Source organism: Neltuma alba, unplaced genomic scaffold, assembly GCF_004799145.2.
Source record: "Neltuma alba isolate B1F8T4 unplaced genomic scaffold, ASM479914v2 tig00010505_pilon, whole genome shotgun sequence".
NCBI lineage: Eukaryota > Viridiplantae > Streptophyta > Magnoliopsida > Fabales > Fabaceae > Neltuma > Neltuma alba.
This window is the reverse complement of record NW_021635382.1, coordinates 220,736-242,143: the sequence shown is the minus strand read 5'-3', so window position 1 is coordinate 242,143 and position 21,408 is coordinate 220,736. Positions and strand designations below refer to the sequence as shown.

Below are 21,408 nucleotides of genomic sequence, written 5' to 3'. Positions count from 1 at the left end.
AATGCAAGTAAGATTTTATTGGCCATAGAAGTTGTCATTTGTTATACTATTGTTGTTTTATTTGTTATTGAAGTTGTCATTATGTATGCAGAGTTGACAAATTGTTAGGCTTCTAATATTATTGGCCATAGAACTAGTAAGGTATGAAAATAAGGTTGGGGCCTTAATGTATGAAGTTGGATGGAGTTCTAGCAACATAACATGTGGAGTACAATATGCACCAACACCATATCCTGAGATGAATTGTTCAAAATAGAGGGAATTGATTTCAAGACACCTGCAAAATTTTGCACATGCAAAGGAGTTTAAAAAAATAGTGCACAAATATAGCATAGCACATAATTTTGAGTTCAAGTATATGAAGAATACTAAGGACAAGATGTTAGTGAGATGCAAGGTTGAAGGTTGCCCATGGAAGATATATGCAAATGTAGTGGGGAAGAAGACTCATTTCCTACGTGTGACAACATTTGTGAATGAACATATGTATAGTATGCAAGATAATCTCTAAGTCACCTATGGTGGAAGAGCTTGTTTAACATCATCAATTATAATTGATGAGATAAGGAATCACATTAACAAACAGCCTACTGAAATAATGGCAACGTTAAAAAGAAACTATGGGGTGAATCTAACATACAAACAAGCATATAGAGCTAAGGAAAAAGCATGGGAGAAATACAAGATAGACCTGAGTAATCTTACATGTTAGTACCTTAGATTTGTCAAAGGCCAAAGGAAAGTAATGATAAAACTGTGGATGAATGGGTGGCTATTGGGAATAACATATTTAAGCGACTTTTCATCACTTATGGGTGCTATATAAAGGGTTTCTTCCTAATGAGCTCTAGTTTGACTAACTCTGTTATATCATAAAATCAATCCCTCTAAATATAAACACATGTCTATATTAAATAACAAATCTATATAATAATATCATTGCTAAGGTAATTTAATTCAGTCCTTACACATGCATTGGAGAAATCCCTTTTTTCTACCTTTCCTCTTGTTAATAGCATTGCACATAAAAATTCATTATCTTCAGGTGAAGGACATAACAGAACCAATGGTCAGCCATAGGAGGAGGCCCAAATATCAAATCACAATATGCTATGTTGTAACCAACATGCCCAGGTAATATTTGCTTCTTGTTCTCAAAAGCTTTCCAACTAATTGGATGTGATACCATTTTCATTTGCAAAATAATCATGTGTTAAATAAAAGTCAATAACCATATTGTAATGAAGTAAGAAGTAAGCATCAAACAAGTGTCTTCTTACATCTCCTTCCTCCTTCATATTGCCTATCAAAGTCTTACATACAAGAGATATCAGTTGAGTGTTTATTTTTTGGATTCCACCCAACAAAAGTAGTTGTTCTTGAGTGAGTATTTCATCATGCATATCAACTATTGGCTTGAAAACAAAAAAAAAATCAATGAAATTGACTACACAATGTAAAATCTTGTTGTCAATTGTTATATGTCACAGATGAAAACATAATAAACAGTTGCAAATTTATAATTACTTTCTAGCACTATGATCACATGGAGGCATCCTAGATATGATTTTTTTAAAAAAAATTTCCTTGTCATCCAAAGGCTTCTTTCTCTTATGCATTTGCTTTATCTAGATTCATAGAGATCTAACTGTTGGTTTAAGCACCCTTTTTTATCTTCAGAGTTCTTATCCCTTCTCTATTTCTTCCCCACCCACATCACATTTTCCTTGTCCTTTATTGGCAAACTCATCATCATCACCTTCTTCTCCTCCTCCTTCTTTATTGGTAGATTTATCATTATCACCTTCTTCTCCTTCTCCTTCTTCTTGTACAGATTTATCATCTTTTCCTTCTTCTATGGGAGACTCATCATTATTCCCATCTTCATTCTCCTCAAAATCTTCATCAATGTGAAAATTGTGATCATCCCTTTCATCTCCTTCTTCTTCCACCTCAATTAGCTCCTTAATTCCCTCTTGGACACTCCTTTTTTATGCCTTTTTTGTTAGCTGAACCTTCATCAACTCTTCTGTAATTATAGTGAGCAGCCTTTTATTGCTCTCATCAATAATAGTCACCAACTGCTAATAAAGGTCATTCAGCTTATCAAGAAATACCATTGAAATCAAAATAATCCACATGCTAAACAACTAAAAACACTATACAAAATAACACATGCCAGGTCTAGATAAGGAACTCCTATTCTATCCTCTTGGCCCACCTTCACATCTCTTTGTCTCCCTCGAAACAGTAACCCTAAGTTACTCTATCTCTCTATCTTAATAACTTCTTTTACTTTCTTCTCAATCCAAAACTCAACAGCATTTACAGCATCATGCACAACGTTTGTTTTTTCAATAGGAAGTGTCCATAAAAATATATCTGCAACACAAAATAAATAAAATTATAAAATTATCAATTAAATAAAAAATTGACAATTTAAATTACAATACATAGTAATAACAAGTACACACATCTGCTCACATTAGAGCTCCCATCACTCCTGAATGCTTTAACATAATCCTTCAACTCTTTCCATAAGTCCTTCGTAATAAATATAGCCTAATCATAACATTGAAAGCCATTCATAGTACATGCTATCACCTTGAGTAACTAGTCACTTACTTTTTCTCTTGAATTTGGACATAGAAAGGTTCCTAAGGTGTACAATATAAACGAAAACTCAAATTTATCATCATGCTATCCAGATTTTATGTCATTTAATATCCTCATAAATGACACTTTATAATAGCCCCTCTTCTATTGTTGATATGTAGGATCATTCTTAGCTACATCAACCCTCACTTCTTCCCCAGTGTCAAGTATGCCAAGTAATATTTTAACATCTTCTTGCTTTAATTCCTTTGTACTGCCTCTAATTATAAATTCGTGTGTTGGTGGATCATATGAACAAAGAAAAGCCACTAGTAGGTTGCATGGGAGTCTCTCACATGCTACATGCAGCAACTTTGAGAATCCTATATTTTCTACCTTGTCCCTTAAGCTTGCATTGTCATTTACAAACTCCACCAACGACCTAAATTGGGGCAGAGAGCAACGGGTTTGGAATGGTTCTTCCTCATTTTTTCCCCTCAAGCCTTGTCATTGTACCGCTTTCTTTCCTCCTCACACAACTCTTTCCATGCCTTTGACACTTCCTGAGTCTGTTTCTCAAAATGCTTTGACCTCTTCCCCCTTAATTTCTCATAAAACTCTTCCTAAACAACATAAATCCATTCTATACTGATTTAGGTGATTCTCCTTCCAAGACCATCTTCATTCTTCTACAATAAATAATCATTCATGCTCAAATGTTGTCATTTACTATTCAGTCATAGTCAATCGCTACACGTATGTGATAAACTCCAATAATAGATATTGTCACCATCAAACACTGATTAGCCAAAAATAATAATGGAAAAAGTATTGACAAAATAAATCGTAACCTAAGCTCAGTGAGTATAGTGAGGATTAATCTTTCATTAATAATGAAATCATCCACAAAACCATCTTGAATCAACTTTCTCCCCATACTCTTCCTAGCTACTTTGTCAAGTCTACAATTTTTCTAGAAATGAAACCTCACTCACAGGAAGAACATTTCAGCATCTCCCAATCCATGTCATATTTTTCCCACAAACAATGTATAATATCCAATACATATAACTTAAAGCCAAAATCTCAAAAAAAAGTGCTTATAATAAAAAAAATCCAACCATTACTTAGCAAACCACACATCGATATACAATTCAAGGCAATAACTTTATTACTCTCCTAAATCTCTAATCTTCACTCTTAATTTCTGATCTAATTGGTTACCCCATGAGAACCACCATGCAGATAAAACAAATAATCAACTTACCAGACCCAAGCAATAGCGATGATGTTCTCCTCACGGTGACGATGCTTCTTTAACAGCGAATCCTCCACTCACAGTAACAATGTTCCTCTCAAGGCAACACCGCTTCCTCTCACCACAACAATGGGCGACAGCGCTACCTCACAAAGATTGCAACTCGTGATTGTGGCAAAGCGATAAGGGAAAGATAAGTTTGACAATGGCACAATGCGAATAACCTCCCTCGCGTTGCGTCTTTTTTTTTAAAATTATTCTTAGGGGCAAACTTGTCTTTTGCTAAGATTTTTATTTCCTAAATTAGTACCCCAATTCTAATATGGGGTTTTTTTTTTCACATGCACTGATCTGGGTTTTTATATATTTGAGGGTATTTTTCCGTCTTTTTCCCTACAAGAAAAATAAAAACAAAAAATTACTTTTGAAATATGTTTGTTTTATTTATAATATAGGTTAAGGTGCATTCAACACCCTGAAATATTTTCTTAGTGCATTCAATACCTAAATTACTTTTTAGGTGTGTCCAAACCTTGAAGTATTTTTTTTTTGTCTTGGTATTAGATATATCAAAAAATATTTTAAGGTGCTGGATATATATAAAAAAAATTAGGGTACTATATGCATAAAAAAATATTTCAAGATGCTTGACGCACTTGAAAAAAATACTTCAAGGTGCTAAATTCATCACAAAATATTTTAGAGTGCTGGATATACTCGAAAAAATATTTGGTATGTTGCATGCACCTTAACAATTAAAATATTTGAATGAACTTGTCATAAGGCATAATTATTCAATATTAGAAAATTAGATATCTAAAATTACAAATAAGGAAAATTAATTAATATTCATTTATATTATTACGATTTTATAGTTTTATTTTGAAGTTAGAACCCTAAAAAATAATATTATAATCTTAATTAAGATAAAAATAATGATTATTTGAAACTAGCTTTATTTATTAATTGTTTTATTTTTTGTTGTAAATTTAAAATTTTAACAAATAATTACAGATAATAGCAGTATTCAATTTTTAAATAAAAAATTACAAACATTGTTAAAAACAAAATTATAGAGAAATGTTACAAATTTGTAGTATATTTGCAGTTAAATAAATTCTGTTTAGTGGCAAAAAACATTCTGTTTCATTATTTACCAAAAATTCTGTTTCATTAATGTATTAAATAGGAAAAAATATATATATACACTCCTTTAGTCTTATTTATAGGACATAGAGAAGACATTTTTTAGTTCTATTTATAAGGCACTGAGTGATTTTTTGCATCGATATACAATTTTACCCATAATTAATTATTCTGTTGACTTTGTTTACATGAATTATAATGTACTACCTCTGGTCCTAAATATAAGAGCTAGTTGACTAATTTGAGTAGAATAAAAAAATAAGCTGAGTTAGTTATTTGTAATAAATATGTATTGTTTTTCTTAAAATATCCTTGCTAATCAAATATATTAGTTAGAATTATCATTATTAGTAGAACTATCTTAGAAAAATGGGTAAATATAAGAGATAATATAGATTTAGGTCTTATATTTGGAACCAAAATAAAAGTTAAACGAGATTTTATATTAAGGATCGGAGGTAGTATATTAAATAAAGATAAAGTAAAAATGTTGTTGAATTTTAAATAAGAGTTAATGAAAACACGTTAGAAATGATTTATAAATAAGAGTAAGAGATATCCGGATAAAGTATATACGTATAGTACAACCTCCGAAATATTGAAGGGAAAATTACTGTAGAGTCCCACAGAAAACATTTTACTACTAAAAAGTCCTATGAAATAGCAAAACAACTTTGAAGTCCCTAGGGACCTAAGTGTGAATAATTTGAAATGATCAATTACGAATTTGCCCTTAATGACTAAAGAAAAAAAATTCACCCATCTGTTTGAATCCCACCCTTCTCCTTCAGCCCTCATCTCCTACTCTGTCGGCCTTGATCTCCTACTCCATCGGCATGCTGTGACATGACCTCTCCACTGTTCTCACCAAGAGTCATGATCGTCTTGGTCTACTCATGACAATCAAGGTCTTCCTCAAGAAGTTGTTCTCAAAGCCATTTCAAGTTTTTTATTTTATTGTTTTTACTTGCAATTATTTAATTTGTTAGATAGCAATTGATGCTCTATTTTTGATGAAAATAGATGAAAATGACAGGTTTTTACTGTCATATCCCCTGTAATGTGATAGTTAAATGTCTTGTTAATGGGTACATCAAAGGTTGTTAATGTAATTGTATGACTTGTCATTAACAAGTGATTGTGACAGGTTGATATGAAGGATGACAATTTCAAGTGGGAAGCATTTATTTTGTTACCTCCATATAGGGGAACAATTTATTAATAGTGTAAAAGGTGAAATGCAATATGTTAGAAGTGGTGTAGAACAAGAATGATAAAGGGTTGGGAGAAGTTAACAGAAAAAGAGAAAGAATAATATGGTGAAAGGGCTAAAGAAATTAAAGTCCCACCAAAAAGGAAGAATCATATTGTTCCCTTCTACACATGGTGTTTTATGAAAGTTTGCAAGCACTTAAAGAAAAGTGAAGATAAGATGGAAAGGCTAAAAAGAATTAGTTTTGATAAATTGTCAATTAATGCTTCCTGATTACTTGTTATTCACTATTGTTAAGGTTGTTAATGCTTGCTAATTACTTGTCATTCACTACTGTTAAGGTTGTTAATACTTGCCGATTATTTGTCATTCACTACTGTGAAAATTTTTAATGCGCCTACTGATTACTTGACATTCACTATTGTTAAGGTTGTTAATGCCTGCTGATTACTTGTCATTTACTACTGTCAAACTTGTTGCTCTTTTTTGTTTCTTTTTTACAGAGAGATTGTTTCTACCAAGTTTTTCGTAGAGTGAAGCCAGCACAGTCACATCAAGGAACCATTTAAAACCATAAACTAACCTTGATTCTCACTTGTATGCTTAAAGTTGATGCCTTTCTCCTTGGTTTCCCTTTGAAACTCTTCCTTTTCCTCTCTAGCTCTCTCTTGGCTGAAACATATTTAGAAAAATGGGGGGGGAGGAGCTCATTAAGTGCACAAAATATCCCAACCACCAACATTTAATGCTATGCCATGTGTCAAATGCATACTTAACCTTAATCCTCTCTCTTAATTAACTTAATGCCAAATGAAATTAATTTCAAAAGTCAAGATCCTCTCCATTGGTGGCTTGACACTTGGAAACTTTAAATCCTCTACATCGGTGGTCTGACACATGGCTAAATGTGAACCATTTGAATTGTAAGACTCTAGTCTTGCTTTATCAGTACACTTTGACTCCGGGATTAATTTCTTTTCTATAATTACAATATTCTGGCCTCTGTAATTATTTTTTGTTAAATCCATGATTTATTCTCCTTATTTTTATATTCCCAAATTGTCCTCTTTGTCTCAAATTTAATTTCTCAATAATTAAATAAAAAGGAAAACTAATTTTCTTCTCTTTAGTGATTTTTTTTCATTTTTCAAAGGAACTGGAAAAGATCTTGGATACTTGAAGGTATTCTTTTCATTCCATAATCTCTTATAATTTCTTGGGATATCATAGGGATTTTCTTGGGATTTTATTCTCCTTCCCAATATTTATTTGGAATTTTCCAAATAAAAGACCTTAAACTAGCTTAAATTGCCCTTAAATTCCTTTGTAATTTCTCTAAGGGTAATTTGGTCATAATACCAATTTTATAATCCCATATAATTCTCAAGGAACATTGTCCTTATTTTTTCTTAATTTTCTGAGGCTTGGAAATATTTTTCCATAATTATTCTTGACCAATTTTCCTTAATTAGTCAAACTTTTCATAATTGGCTTGGAAAACTATAATAATTATTTTCCTCCAAAGTTCTTCTATTTCTTCTTTTCATTTTTGGCCCTTAATTATTTAGGAACGTCCCTATTCCTAAATGCCATATTATTGGATGTTCCCTTGAGTTGTATGGCTGAAATTTCTGGTTTTCTTCCTTCTTTGGTGCTGGTTGAAATGTATAATAAGTAAGGGAGGAAGTTTTATTGTTCAATCTTGCTAGAACACTTCAAAGCATGATAGATCCTTGTGGTTACAAGTGGTTGTAGGTTGATTTTGGAGTGTTTTCTTTGTTATGTTGCATGAGGATTATTTCGGCCAAAGCAAGAATTAGACCCTAGGATGTGTTTTTCAAAGTTTTGAGGCTTTCATTGTGTTCAAAATGAAAAATGTTATAGGGTAAACCTAAAGAACAAGTGTTGGAAGCCATAAAATCAAAGTTCTAATTTTTAGATAATGAACCCTTTTGGTTTAGCGAAGATGAAACTGGAAGAAGGGATTTTATTTTGTTAAATCCAAATAGATAATTGGAATCTACATGAAAAATCATGTAGGAATGAGTTAATAGGGAATTTTTAGGGTTTATGGAAACTAACTCTAAAATTTAAAGAACAAAGGTGGAAGCTTTAAGGGACAAAGGTTGTCCTTGAGTTATGTTGTTGATTTTTATGTTGAATGGTTGATGATTCTTGCTGCCCTTTTTGTGGATTGCAATGATAGGGTTTGGCATTTGTTGAAGCAAGAAAGCAGAACAAGAAAATCAAAGAGCATTGGATCAAGGTAGTAAGATTTGATTGACCTTAATGTTGATTGTTGCATTGATTGCTATGCAATTTCATGGGCTATTATGTGGTTGAACTAAATGATGATGATTGTGTAGATATACTCCTTGATTTATGAGCCTTTGCTATTGCATGTTAGAGTGCTACATGTATGAGGTAAAATAGTTCCCTATTAATAGCAAAAGGTTGGAATGCTTGTAATTGATGTATATTAATGTTTTGGTTGATTGATCTTAGTACTGGGATTTCATTGAAATCTCATCCCCCATATGTAACTTAACATTTTAGGGGTTGAATCATCAAAAGGGAGGCTGCAAATCTAAGGATAAATATAGTGATGAACTATGAGGAAATATTTATATATTTGGTTATGTATAAGTATCTATGGTTGGTGCTGTAATCCCTAAGCAAGACGCCAAATTAGAGCCACGTTTTATTAAGTTACCGAACGAATTTCTGCATAAAATTTGATATGCTTAAATTCGATATCATGAGCTTCAAATCTATAGGTAGTACATTAAAAATGGCCAACTACACGATTTTTACTGATTTTTCAAAGTTAAGGTTTAGAATCTGGAAAAAGGATTTTTGCCAAATAGACAGAGGTGACTTTCACAAAAACCTGACACTTTTTCAAATGGAATTGGTTCATAAGATTATTTTTCCTTGAAATATCATTCAAAGATCTTTTTATATAATTTTTAACCACTCTATTTTGATTTTTCTAGGTTAAGTTATGAATTTTTAAAGTTGAGCCAGAAAACTGGATTTTTACCTGATCAACAGTAAAAATCCAAAAATCAGCGTTTTTTATGGATTTTTGAGCCCAAGACCATCCAAGGTGGTCTAAAATGGTTTTAATTAAACTCTAAGTGGATCCGATAGTAAGATGTGATATTTTTGGTATCAGAGCGGAGGTTCTGGCATAGGATAGAACGCTCTGCTTAATTAATGTGTTAGTTAAAAGGAAAATTGACATATTGTTGTAGGAGTTGTGATGGAAAACACGATGGATTGGGATGCTAGATCTGAGAAGTCGGTTAATGATGGAGATACTAACATAATTGATCTCTCAAAAGAGGATCTGGTGGGATAGACTATGGGGACTGCTAGCCCAGGATACTCAACAAAAGAGTCCAACAATTATTCAGAGCATGGGGCCAACCTTTTAGGGGTTACTGTTGAGGATTTAATGCACTTTCCTGTACCTAGTGACCCGGTGGATCCCACAAATGATTTGTATCAGGAACCAGTGGACCCTAGTTTTGACATTCAGTCTCGCAGACAGCTTGTTACCCCAAGTGTACACCCAAGCAACATCCCCAAACCTAGTACCAAGCTAGGGATACTCCTGACACCTGCAGCACCTATCCCTGTTCCGTCGGAGCCTAAGATCTGCAGTCAGGATCAACTGAGAGAGAAGTTGGAATTTTTTGGTCGACATATCAGGAAAGATGAGGATTAGCAAGACCCAAACATTTATCTAAAATACCTTCAAGGAGTAAAGGTGTTATATCAGACTCATGGACTAGGTAACCTTTATGTAGACACCAAGGACTGGATCTATACGATAATGGACATGCTTCCATATTTACCCTTCTGGGTATATGAGTTTTGTTACCTGAATCAGATAGTGGATTTAGGTATGGAGGATTACATCCAGCACCTTGTAAACTTTGTTAAGATTCACTGTGTTTAGATAGTCAAATCCTCGTAAAACTAATGTAGGACTTGTTTTGTTACAGCTAATCATAGTAGGTTAGTTTGGCATGCTTAATTGCTATGTATGTTCCTAAGATGGCTATGTATGTTGAACTATATCGCTGTGACTGATGATTGATGCTTGAATGCTATTTTGTGAATGCATATGTGGTTAAATGAAATCCAAGCATGATGTTTATTTCTTGTTCCTCGGATATACTATCTGTTTAGTTAGCGTATTGGTCAGAACCTGATGAAACATTTTGCTGGAGAGACCTTCAGGACACAACGTAAGGGTCCATCCCGATCCAATATGATTAATTTGGAAAGCTTAGAACCATAATAAAAGGCTATGGAAGGGTTGAGGACGACACAAGCTAGCCAGGAACAAGAAAGAGATGTTGTAATAGTAGCAGTAGCAGTGGCAGTGGCAATGGCTAACCTCAACAGGAGGCAGCCAGAGGAAGAAACCTCAGCAACGAAAGCAACAGAACAATTTCCTATATCGGCAATGCTAGCAGTAGACCCCGATAGCATCCAGCAGTAGATGACATGCTTTTACAAGCACAGTCTGCCATCCTTCAATGGAGTGGTTGACGTCCAAGCAGTAGAGAATTGGATTAACTGCTTGGAAAAGATTTTCAAAGTTTTGGATTGTCCGACTAAGTAGAAAGCCCAAATAGCTATTTACCAGCTAGAAAAGGATGTTGATCATTAGTGGAAGAATACCAAGATTCTTCTGGATGCTTGGAACAGGAGGGTGACATAGGAAGTATTCTTGGAGTAATTCCATGAGAAATATTTTCTAACGTCAGTCAGGGATGAAAGGGAAGTGGAATTCCTAACCCTGAAGCAGAAGGACAACGATCCATTAGATGATTACTTAGCTAAGTTTATACGTCTTTCTCACTACTTTAGTTATCTGTGTTACCAAGATGATGAGAGGCAGATGACCAAAAAGATGGTCAGAGGACTGAAGTGGTCCTTAAGGGAGATGGCTGTTCCAAGGCAGTTCGAGCACTTCAACAAGGCAGTTGAGGTTTACCAAATTACAAAGAATAGCTTAAACCATCATTTGATGATTGAGCCTACTCCTAAGTTAGAGAAAGGAGATTAGGGTGGCACCTCTTCTGATACGAACAGGAAGAGGAAAAGGCTATGGGACAACCAAAAGAGTAAGAAGGGAGGCAAGCCCCTAAATAGCAAGGAATGCCTAATTGCGGCAAGAGTCACGATGATAAACCGTATATGATCGAGCAAAATGTTTGCTACACTTGTGGCAAGTTTGGACACTTCTCGAGAGAATGCCCGCAGAATACAGAGAAGCCAAGGTCACGCACCCAAGAATGAGTATTTGTCATCACAAGGGAAGGGGCTTAGATGTCTTTAGAAATGATCCAATGAACGATCATTCTTAACAACTCCCCAGTGATTGCAATGTTTAATTAGGGTGCTAGTCATTCTTTTATTTTGTATGTCTGAGCTAAAAGACTTGGCTTGGTTATGAATATGTTGCCGTATGATATGCATGTGTCCACACCAACACAAAAGAGGACAATTACATCCGATGGGTGCTTAAACTGTATAGTTGGTTTTGAGCACTGTTAAGCTACCTTAGACTTGATATATATGCCTTCTATGAAGTTGATGTGGTGATGGGATTGAATTGGTTGTCTTGCCATAATGGCAAGGACAAGACTCTGATCCTACCCCTAAGAGAAATGGAGTAAATCTGGAAGTTAAGTTAAACTTCATAACGGAAGCCCAGACAAGCAATGGTACGATGAATAAAGCTACGTGAGACTAGCAAAGGTTAAGAGAAAAGTGTGTTTCGTCATCATAAACTAAGAGAATTAGTGGCGATAGATGAATATAGAGTGATTACCAAAGGAGGTGGTAACTTCCATCACTACAAACAAGGATTCTGGTCATGACGGATGAACACAATAACTCTCAGATGTTGAGGTGGTATCTCAACGAGATATAATGACTTTTAGAGGTCGCAGAGAGTAAGATAAGTAGAAGTCAGGAAGAGAGCAGTAGCCACTATTTAGAGTTACCATATTCCCCCTCAAAAAGAAAAGTAATGATAAGGAGTTAAATAAGATAGTTAGGGTTTGAGTCTTTACACCACTAAGAAGGTAAAGTGGCAACCTAAGCTAGATAAACTCTTACAACCTTGTTAGGGCTAGGACACTATGATAGAGTAGCTATCTTAAGTCCTGGAATGGATAAATAGGAACTTGGAGATGGTAAAGTCCAAATAGAGAGCCCTAGTGAAATGTCTTAAGGATCAAGAAGAAGAGAACGAGACAGATAGCTATGCAGGGAACTAGCTTAGAGGTTGGCATGTTCTCCTTAATGTTAAAGAGATACTCAGTCACTTGGGGTTTAGGTTGAGAGGCACCTTTTTCAAGGGATAAGGTCTTGGCTAGGAGTTTTCGTAGAGAGGGTGAGAATTGGTCCTCCAAATTAAAATTTACGTTGCTCAAGATGGAGCAAGGTACCCTATTCGAGCAAGAAAGGGAAGCAGCCGAGGCAAGACAAGCGGAGTTGACCTTACCTAATGGAAGTATGATTAGCCAAGAACAAAGCTAGGCTTAGATGTATCTGAGCTTAACAGAGTACTACAACAAGTAGAAAGAAGAAGAATCTCAAAGTCCTCTCTCTATGACTTCTAAAAGCAACTGCGAACAGAAAGAGAGGCTTGTTAGGATTATGGTTTTGATGATAACAAAGTTAGATTAATTGGGTTAAGTATGTTGATCGCTTATCTGATCGATCAAATGATTATCGATAAGCTATCAGATAACTGTTCAGTATAAATCAGTTTTATATTAAGTATTTTAATCGAAGAACTATTTGATAAGTTGTTGATCGATAAAATGATCAATTATCGCTAACATGGAAGTTACATAAGGTTACAGTTAATTATCGATCACTTGATCGATAACATCAGATAAACGAACAAGTAACAGATAAAGAGAACCAAATCTGAAGTGCATTTATCGATCACATGATTGATAAATCAGTTATCAATAACGACTTCGATAAGAGGTAACACACTCTACTTGTTCTGCACATTAATTCTGTCATCATTTATCTATCATACTATCGATCACTTGTTTATCGATCATATGATCGAACATTATGTTCTAACTCTCTGAATGCAGGTACTCATCATAGCTGCTGAATCGATAACCTTATCGATTACTAAATTATCGATCACATGATCGATAATCAATGTTCTATCTGCTCATACTTAGTTTTTTTTCTACAACCAAATTATCGATAACATTATCGATAATTTAACCTATCTGCATAGTATCTTTTCACATAACATGATCGATAAAGAGCCTCAGGATTATTATCTTCACTGCATTAACTTATGTTGAATCATTTTTTCGATCACCTAATCGATCATTGATTTTTCGATAAAATGATCGATCATCCGATTTCCTGAAACTCCTGTTTTCACATAACGTGATTGATAATCAGTTTCTTTACCTTACAGGATCAAATCTCTGTTTTCATTTTATCGATCACTTGATCGAATATTCATTGATCGATCACCTGTTCGATTAATCCACATAGTCTGTGTTTTTCGTTGAATATATTCTTACTCATTGTTTATCGATAACCTTATCCATCATCCATTTATCGATAATTTGTTCGATCATCAACGACTGAAGTTTCATTTCTGTAACACTTGGATTATCAATAATCTGAGCGATCAACAAGTGTTCAATCACTTGTTCGATCATGGAACGATTTCTATTTCAACATCAGTCGACTATGATGACTCTTAAAATCAATGATCCAACACTTGATTGATAATCTTGTTGAACTGATTCAAAAAGCTTTCACTCTGTTTATCGATAACCTGATCGATCAACAAGTAATCGATCACCACTTTGATCAACCAGTTCCAGGATGTCTTTCTGCTCTTCTTACAGATAATTCATTTCGTCTATAATCATTGAATAATCAATTTGTTTTTCTTCTTTGTTCATAACTAAAGCCTACACCGTAGGACTCTTACTTGTTTAAGTTTAAAATATGCAGATTACTAAGAAAGTCTACAACGGCTCTTCAACGGGATTACGTAACCTGTAACCCACAGTGTCAGAAAGCTCAGACGCATTAATAGCGGAACCGTTGGAACTGGCTAAACACGCAAACGGAGTCACAACGGCTAGAAGCTCTTCCATCTAATAGATACTTAACGATCTCAACTATAAAAGGCGCGAAGAAGCATTAATGAGAGGATTGAATACCGGAACTACCATCTGTGATTATTAAGTCTAGCATTCAATACTCTGTTTTCTTCAATACTACTGAGCGTCAGTGTTCATCATAAATTTCACTCTGTAAGAGAGTCGATAACTATCCTTCATTAATTACTATTGAGTGATCTCAAGAGTGTGGACTCTTGAGAGGGCTTGTATCCTTACGGGAGTAAGGGGGAGTGATTGAGCGATTCGATTACTGTACCGAGGCACCAAGAGCCCTATCGATCTTGGAAGATAGTGAAATACTCAGAGGTGTTCTGAGGACTAGACGTAGGTCAAGTGATTAAGACCGAACCAGTATAAATCTTGTGTCTTCCCTCTGCAGTGAAATCTCTCTTGACTCTAACTCTCTGTTTTCAATACTGTCTCGTTTTAATTTGGCAATTTTTTTTACTCACCCAATTCACCCCCCTCTTGGGTGAGATTGATTCTAACAAGTCTCCCTTTTTAGGAATGAGATGTCTGGTTGGCACGCTACAAACATAGCAACCAGTAAAGCTTGCACTCCTTGCATTTGAAATAGCAGGCATTATGCATGTTAGAGTATGCTCCTACTGAAAAGAAAAGTAGAGGAAAGAGAAGTTGCATAAGTCCTCTCTATGTAACGTTCTAAAATAGTAAGAAACGGTAAGAGCAGCTGGAGGAATAAGAGAACTCCTAAGACAAATTGGCTTAGGCACCTAAAGAGACAAATAGGTGGCCTAGGGAATTGACATGAAGTCTAAGAGAATGGTATTGGTTCTTGGAACAGTTTTGGGAAATTATCAGTTAGGTGTCCAACTGAGAGGAGGTGACTATACTCAGTCCTATGGTCAAAAGTCTCCCAGAGATCTTAAAAGTATGGTTCCACTTTGGGAAGATAAGGACCAAGGATGAGTTGAGGATGTGGAAACCTCCTTCGGTTATAAACCGATACTGAGAGAGTACCCACGACTTCCTTCCAGAAAACCTTATCATTAATTAGGCTGGATTCAATTTCCTTTTGATTAACAGAGGAAAGCCAAAGTTAGAAGAATTGGAGTCCTAAGACCTAAAAAAGAGACATTCAGGCTAGCTCTAGATACAGGAAGAACCCATGCAATACAGAGACAGAAGGAATATTAACGGATAAATCCTTAAGATGAGCTGAGAGACAAGAATATAAGCCAAGAAGACCCGACTAAATATAGATCAAGAAAGGGGTCTAAGACAGCAAAGTACCAGGGTTGAGCCTATTAGAATCAGTGCCTTAGTTTCCCGTTAGCACTGTTTAGTTAAGTGTTTCAGGCAACAGTAGCCCAAGAAAATGTGGCCCTAGGAAGTAATGTGAGAAAGTGCAAAAGCCAGACATGTTAACCATTTTGGCAAGAATGCACTAAGTCCAACAGAAAATAGGAGATGAAAGTTAAGGAAGTTGTTAAACTACCAAGTGTCCTAAGTAGTATTCTTTCAAACTGAGACCTGAGATTTACTTGATGTTTTAGAGGTCCTTATGAAAGAAATGGACACTGCTCTCAAATTCAATACAACTTACCGTCCTAAGAAGATGGCAGACATAGAGAATGATACAGACGTTAGAAGATATGCTACACGCATATGTATTTAATTTCGGTGGTAACTAGGATACATACTTACCGTAAGCTAAATTCGGTTAAGATAACGATTTCCATTCAGTATTTAAATGGCGCCATATGAAGCACTCTATAGGAGGAAGTATAGATCTCCCTTGTGTTGGATAGAGCTCAATGAAAGAAGTAAGTATGGTCCTTATATAGTGGATCAGACTTTCTGGTAGATTAAAGTTATTTAGCAAAGACTTCTAATAGCTCAAAGTAGATAAAAGAGCTACTCAGACATTAAAGGAGACCGTTAAAGATTAAGGTTGGTGATTAAAGTGTAACCAACAACGGAAGTCGGTCGATCCCTAAAGCTTAAGAAGTTAAGTTCAAAGTATGTTAGACCGTTTTAAATTTTGTCCATGGCTAGACTAGTAGCTTATAAGTGACCCTTCCCCCGAATTTAAGCCAAATTCATGATGTCTTCTATGTCTCCTAATGAAAGAAGTACCATCTAGACCCGACACATGTCATAAGCTATGATGACATTATGCTCCCAGACAACTCGTCTTTTGAGATCAGACTAGAGTGAATCATTGATCAGAAAGTCGAATAGCTGAGAAACAGGCAGATTTTGGTGGTCGAGGTTGTCTGGAAAGGTCTTATACTGGAAGAAGCTATGAGGGAGATGGAGACTGAGATAAAGGAAAAGTATCCTGAACTTTTCTAATAAGATACACTTCAAATTTCGAGGACGAAATTTATTTAAGGGGGAGAAACGTCACATCCATTAATATGACATTTAGGAATAGGGATGTTCCTAAATAATTAAGGGCCAAAAATGATAAGGAGAAATAGAAGAATTTTGGTGAAAAATAATTATTATAGTTTTCCAAGCCAATTATGAAAAGTTTGACTTATTAAGGAAAATTGGTCAAGAATAATTATGGAAAAATATTTCCAAGCCTCAGAAAATTAAGAAAAAATAAGGACAATGTTCCTTGAGAATTATATGGGATTATAAAATTGGTATTATGACCAAATTACCCTTAGAGAAATTACAAAGGAATTTAAGGGCGATTTAAGCTAGTTTAAGGCCTCTTATTTGGAAAATTCCAAATAAATATTGAGAAGGAGAATAAAATCCCAAGAAAATTCCTATGATATCCCAAGAAATTATAAGAGATTATAAAATTAAAAAAAGACCCTCAAGTATCCAAGATCTTTCCTAGTTCCTTTGAAAAGTGAAAAAAAATCACTAAAGAGAAGGAAGTTAGTTTCCCTTTTTATTTAATTATTGGGAAATTAAATTCAAGACAAAGAGGACAATTTGGGAAGATAAAAATGAGGAGAATAAATTATAGATCTAACAAAAAATAATTACAGAGGCTAGAATACTGTAATTATAGAAAAGAAGTTAATCCGGGAGTCAAAGTGTACCGATAAAGCAAGACTAGAGTCTTGCAATTTAAATGGTTCACATTTGGCAATGTGTCAAGCCACCAATAAAGAGGATTTAAAGTTACCAAGTATCAAGCCACCAATGGAGAGGATCTTGACTTTTGAAATTAATTTCATTTGGCATTAAGTTAATTAAGAGGGAGGATTAAGGTTAAGTAAGCATTTGACACATGGCATAGCATTAAATGTTGGTGGTTGGGATATTTTGTACACTTAATGAGCTCCTACTCCCCCATTTTTCTGAATATGTTTTGGCCAAGAGAGAGCTAGAGAGGAAAAGGAAGAACTTCAAAGGGAAACTAAGGAGAAAGGAATCAACTTTAAGCATACAAGTGAGAATCAAGGTTAGTTTATGGTTCCAAAGGGTTCCTTGCTTGTTTCCCTTAAGTTGTATGGTTGAAATTTCTGGTTTTCTTCCTTCTTTGGTACTGGCCGAAATGCATAATAAGTAAGGGAGGAAGTTTTATTGTTCAATCTTGTTAGAACACTTCAAAGCATGATAGATCCTAGTGGTTACAAGTGGCTGTAGGTTGATTTTGGAGTGTTTTCTTTATTATGTTGCATGAGCACCATTTCAGCCAAAGCAAGAACTGGACCCTAGGATGTGTTTTTCAAAGTTTTGAGGCTTTCATTGTATTCAAAATGAAAAATGGTATAGGGTAAACCTAAAGAACAAGTGTTGGAAGCCATAACATCAAAGTTGCAATTTTTGGATAATGCACCCTTTTGGTTCGGCCAAGCTGAAACTAGAAGAAGGGATTTTATTTTGTTAAATCCAAGTAGATAATTGGAATCTACATGAAAAATCATGTAGGAATGAGTTAAGAGGGAATTTTTAGGGTTTATGGAAACCAACTCTAAAATTTAAAGAACAAAGGTGGAAGCTTTAAGGGACAAAAGTTGTCCTTGAGTTATGTTGTTGATTTTTATGTGAAATGGTTGATGATTCTTGCTGCCCTTTTTGTCGATCACCATGTTAGGATTTGGCATTTGTGGAAGCAAGAAAGAAGAACAAGAAAATCAAAGAGCATTGGATCAAGGTAGTAAGATTTAATTGACCTTAATCTTGATTGTTGAATTGACTGCTATGCAACTTCATGTGCTATTATGTGGTTGAACTAAATGATGATGATGATTGTGTAGCTATACTCCTTTCTTTATATGCCTTAGCTATTGCATGTTAGAGTGCTACATGAATGAGGCAAAGTAGTTCCCTATTAATAGCAAAAGATTGGAATGCTTGTAATTGATGCATATTAATGTTTTGGTTGATTGATCTTGCTACTGGGATTTCATTGGAATCTCATCCCTCATATGTAACTTAACATTTTAGGGATTGAATCATCAAAAGGGAGGCTACAAATCTAAGGATAAATATGATGATGAACCATGAGGAAATATTTATATATTTGGTTATGTACAAGTATCTATGGTTGGTGTTGTAATCCCTAAGCAGCACGCCAAATTAGAGCCATGTTTTATTAAGTTACCGAACGAATTTCTACATAAAATTTGATGTGCTTAAATTTGACATCATGAGCTTCAAATCAATAGATAGTACGTTAAAAATGGCTAACTACACGATTTTTAATGACTTTTCAAAGTTAAGGTTCAAAATCTAGAACAAGGATTTTTGCCAAATGGATAGAGGTGACTTTCACAAAAATCCGATACCTTTTCAAATGGAATTGGTTCATAAGATTTTTTTTTTTTGAAAGATCATTCAAAGAGCTTTCTATAGATTTTTGAACCACTCCATTTTGATATTTCTAGATTAAATTATGAATTTTTGAAGTTGAGCCAGAAAACTGGATTTTTACCCGATGAACAGTAAAAATCCAAAAATTAGCGTTTTTATGGAATGTTGAGCCCAAGACCATCCAAGGTAGTCTAAAATGGTTTTAATTAAACCTTAAGTGGATCCGATAGTAAGTGTGACAATCACTATTTGACAAAAAGGACAAAATTGGCAAGAAAGTCATATGGGTAAAAGTACATGTGCAATCTAACACGTGAGTATGGTGATGACAGTTACGCAATGCCTATGTATTTTGCTCAAGAAATCCATGACATGAAGGTTAGATACTTGTGGTGGCTTGTAACTCATCAAAACAACCTGTATGATGATCAAGTGATGTCTTTACTACAAGAAAACTCCCAAAGCAAGAGGAAGGAATAAACAACCAGCATATATTGTATTTAGTTTTTTAATTTGACAGTATAATGATAGCTGAATGTAAAGTACACATTTAGTTTTTTTATCTGATAGCATAATGGCAGCTGAATGTAAAGTTTAGAGTTTTTTTTTATTTGACAATATAATGACAGCTGAATGTTAATTTATGTTAATGTGTATTGACATCGTTTACTAGTTATGAAGTTTTTTTTAATGGCATTCATATATTTTGATAACCACGAAATTCTTCATTTCAAACCTGGATCATGTTCAGAAATGAAGACTTAATAAAACCGGATAAATAAATGTTAGCCATGATGACATGATAGGTATATATCATAGTCCTCTCTGCTAGATCCATTTATAACTTCAACAGCGGCTTTTGACAACCTGAGGATAAGTGGTTAATAACCTCGGCAATGCCCTTGACAACTCACTCTGTGGGATATCACAACTTCTAAAAAAATTGAATTATCAGCACATATAATGACTTTAACAATATAATAGGAAGCATTTTAAAGTCATTAATAGCTTTAAATGAACCCAATAGGATTACAACAGATTTTATTGCAGAGATTCATTTACAACCTCAACGGCAGCTATTGACAACCCGAGGAGATGTGATTAACAACCTTAGCAGTGCCCCTGACAACTCACTATGTGGGATACCACAGCTTCTCAAAAAATTGTATTATCGGCACATATAACGATCTTAACAATATAATGAGAAGCATTTTGAAGTCATTAACAGCTTTAAGTGAACCAATAGGATTACAACAGATTTTTATTGTAGAGATTATTTACAACCTCGACGACGGCTGTTGATAACCCGAGGGATGTGATTAACAATCTTGGCAGTGCCCCTGACAACTCATTATGGGGGATACCACAGCTTCTAAAAAATTGTATTATTGGCACATATAACAACCTTAACAATATAATGGAAAGCATTTTGAAGTCATTAACAGCTTTAAGTGAACCCAATAGGATTACAACATATTTTTATTGCAGATATTCATTTACAACCTCAATGGCGGCTGTTGACAACCCGAGGAGATGTGATTAACAACCTTGATAATGTCCCTGACAACTTACTCTGTAGGATATCACAGCTTCTACAAAAATTAAATTATAACTAAATCATATCATATTACAACTTGAACACTAAAATCATATGTTAAGAAATCATTAAACAAGGCAAGTATGAGAAATTATCACTTTATATCAGTAACTTAATTTAGACTGTCAATAACAACCTCCACAACGTTTGATAACAAGTCCATGACAACCTATTGATAAGTATAGCAAAATGGAGATATGATATTTTATCAGATTATAACTAGATGTCATTTACCAATTTAAATATATGTATAATATAACTACACCAAATTTACACTTTATTTACAAGGTCCACAAATGTACACTCATCAAGGTTACTGTAAATTTCATAACCATTCCATTATTTTTTTTCCCCACACTTGATTCCACCATTGTTCTAAATTCTTCATATGATGTGCCTTCCTTTATCATTCTTGTTCTCACACCACTTGCAACATATTGCATTTCACTTTCTACACCATTGATAAATTATCTCCCTATATGGAGGTAACAGAATAAATGCTTCCCACTTGAAATTGTCATCCTTCATATCAACCTGTCACAATCACTTGTTAATGACAAGTCATACAGTTACATTAACCTTCGATGTACCCATTAACAAGACATTTAACTGCCGCATTACAGGAGTTATGACAGTAAAAACC

The 21,408-nt window shown here is 34.5% G+C and overlaps 1 protein-coding gene across 1 annotated transcript; it reads right to left on the bottom strand.

Annotated features, from left to right (window-relative positions):
* Positions 1–1,685: 1,685 nt before the first annotated feature.
* LOC114756795 (spore wall protein 2-like) lies at positions 1,686–5,877 on the bottom strand. The gene is made up of 3 exons (XM_028945739.1): positions 5,827–5,877; positions 3,112–3,218; positions 1,686–1,986 (listed from the first exon to the last, which is right to left on the bottom strand). The coding sequence occupies exons 1-3, from the start codon at positions 5,875–5,877 to the stop codon at positions 1,686–1,688; spliced, it is 459 nt and encodes a 152-aa protein (XP_028801572.1).
* Between the last annotated feature and the right edge of the window lie 15,531 nt (positions 5,878–21,408).

Excerpts from the sequence above, each read along its gene's own strand:
- LOC114756795 (XM_028945739.1), bottom strand. The coding sequence starts at position 5,877 with ATGACTCTTGGTGAGAACAGTGGAGAGGTCATGTCACAGCATGCCGAT. Across the intron at positions 3,219-5,826 it reads TGTCACAGCATGCCGATGGA|GAAGAGTTTTATGAGAAATT; the intron begins GTAGGAGATCAA and ends TATGTTGTTTAG. Across the intron at positions 1,987-3,111 it reads TGTGAGGAGGAAAGAAAGCG|GAGTGTCCAAGAGGGAATTA; the intron begins GTACAATGACAA and ends GGCATAAAAAAG.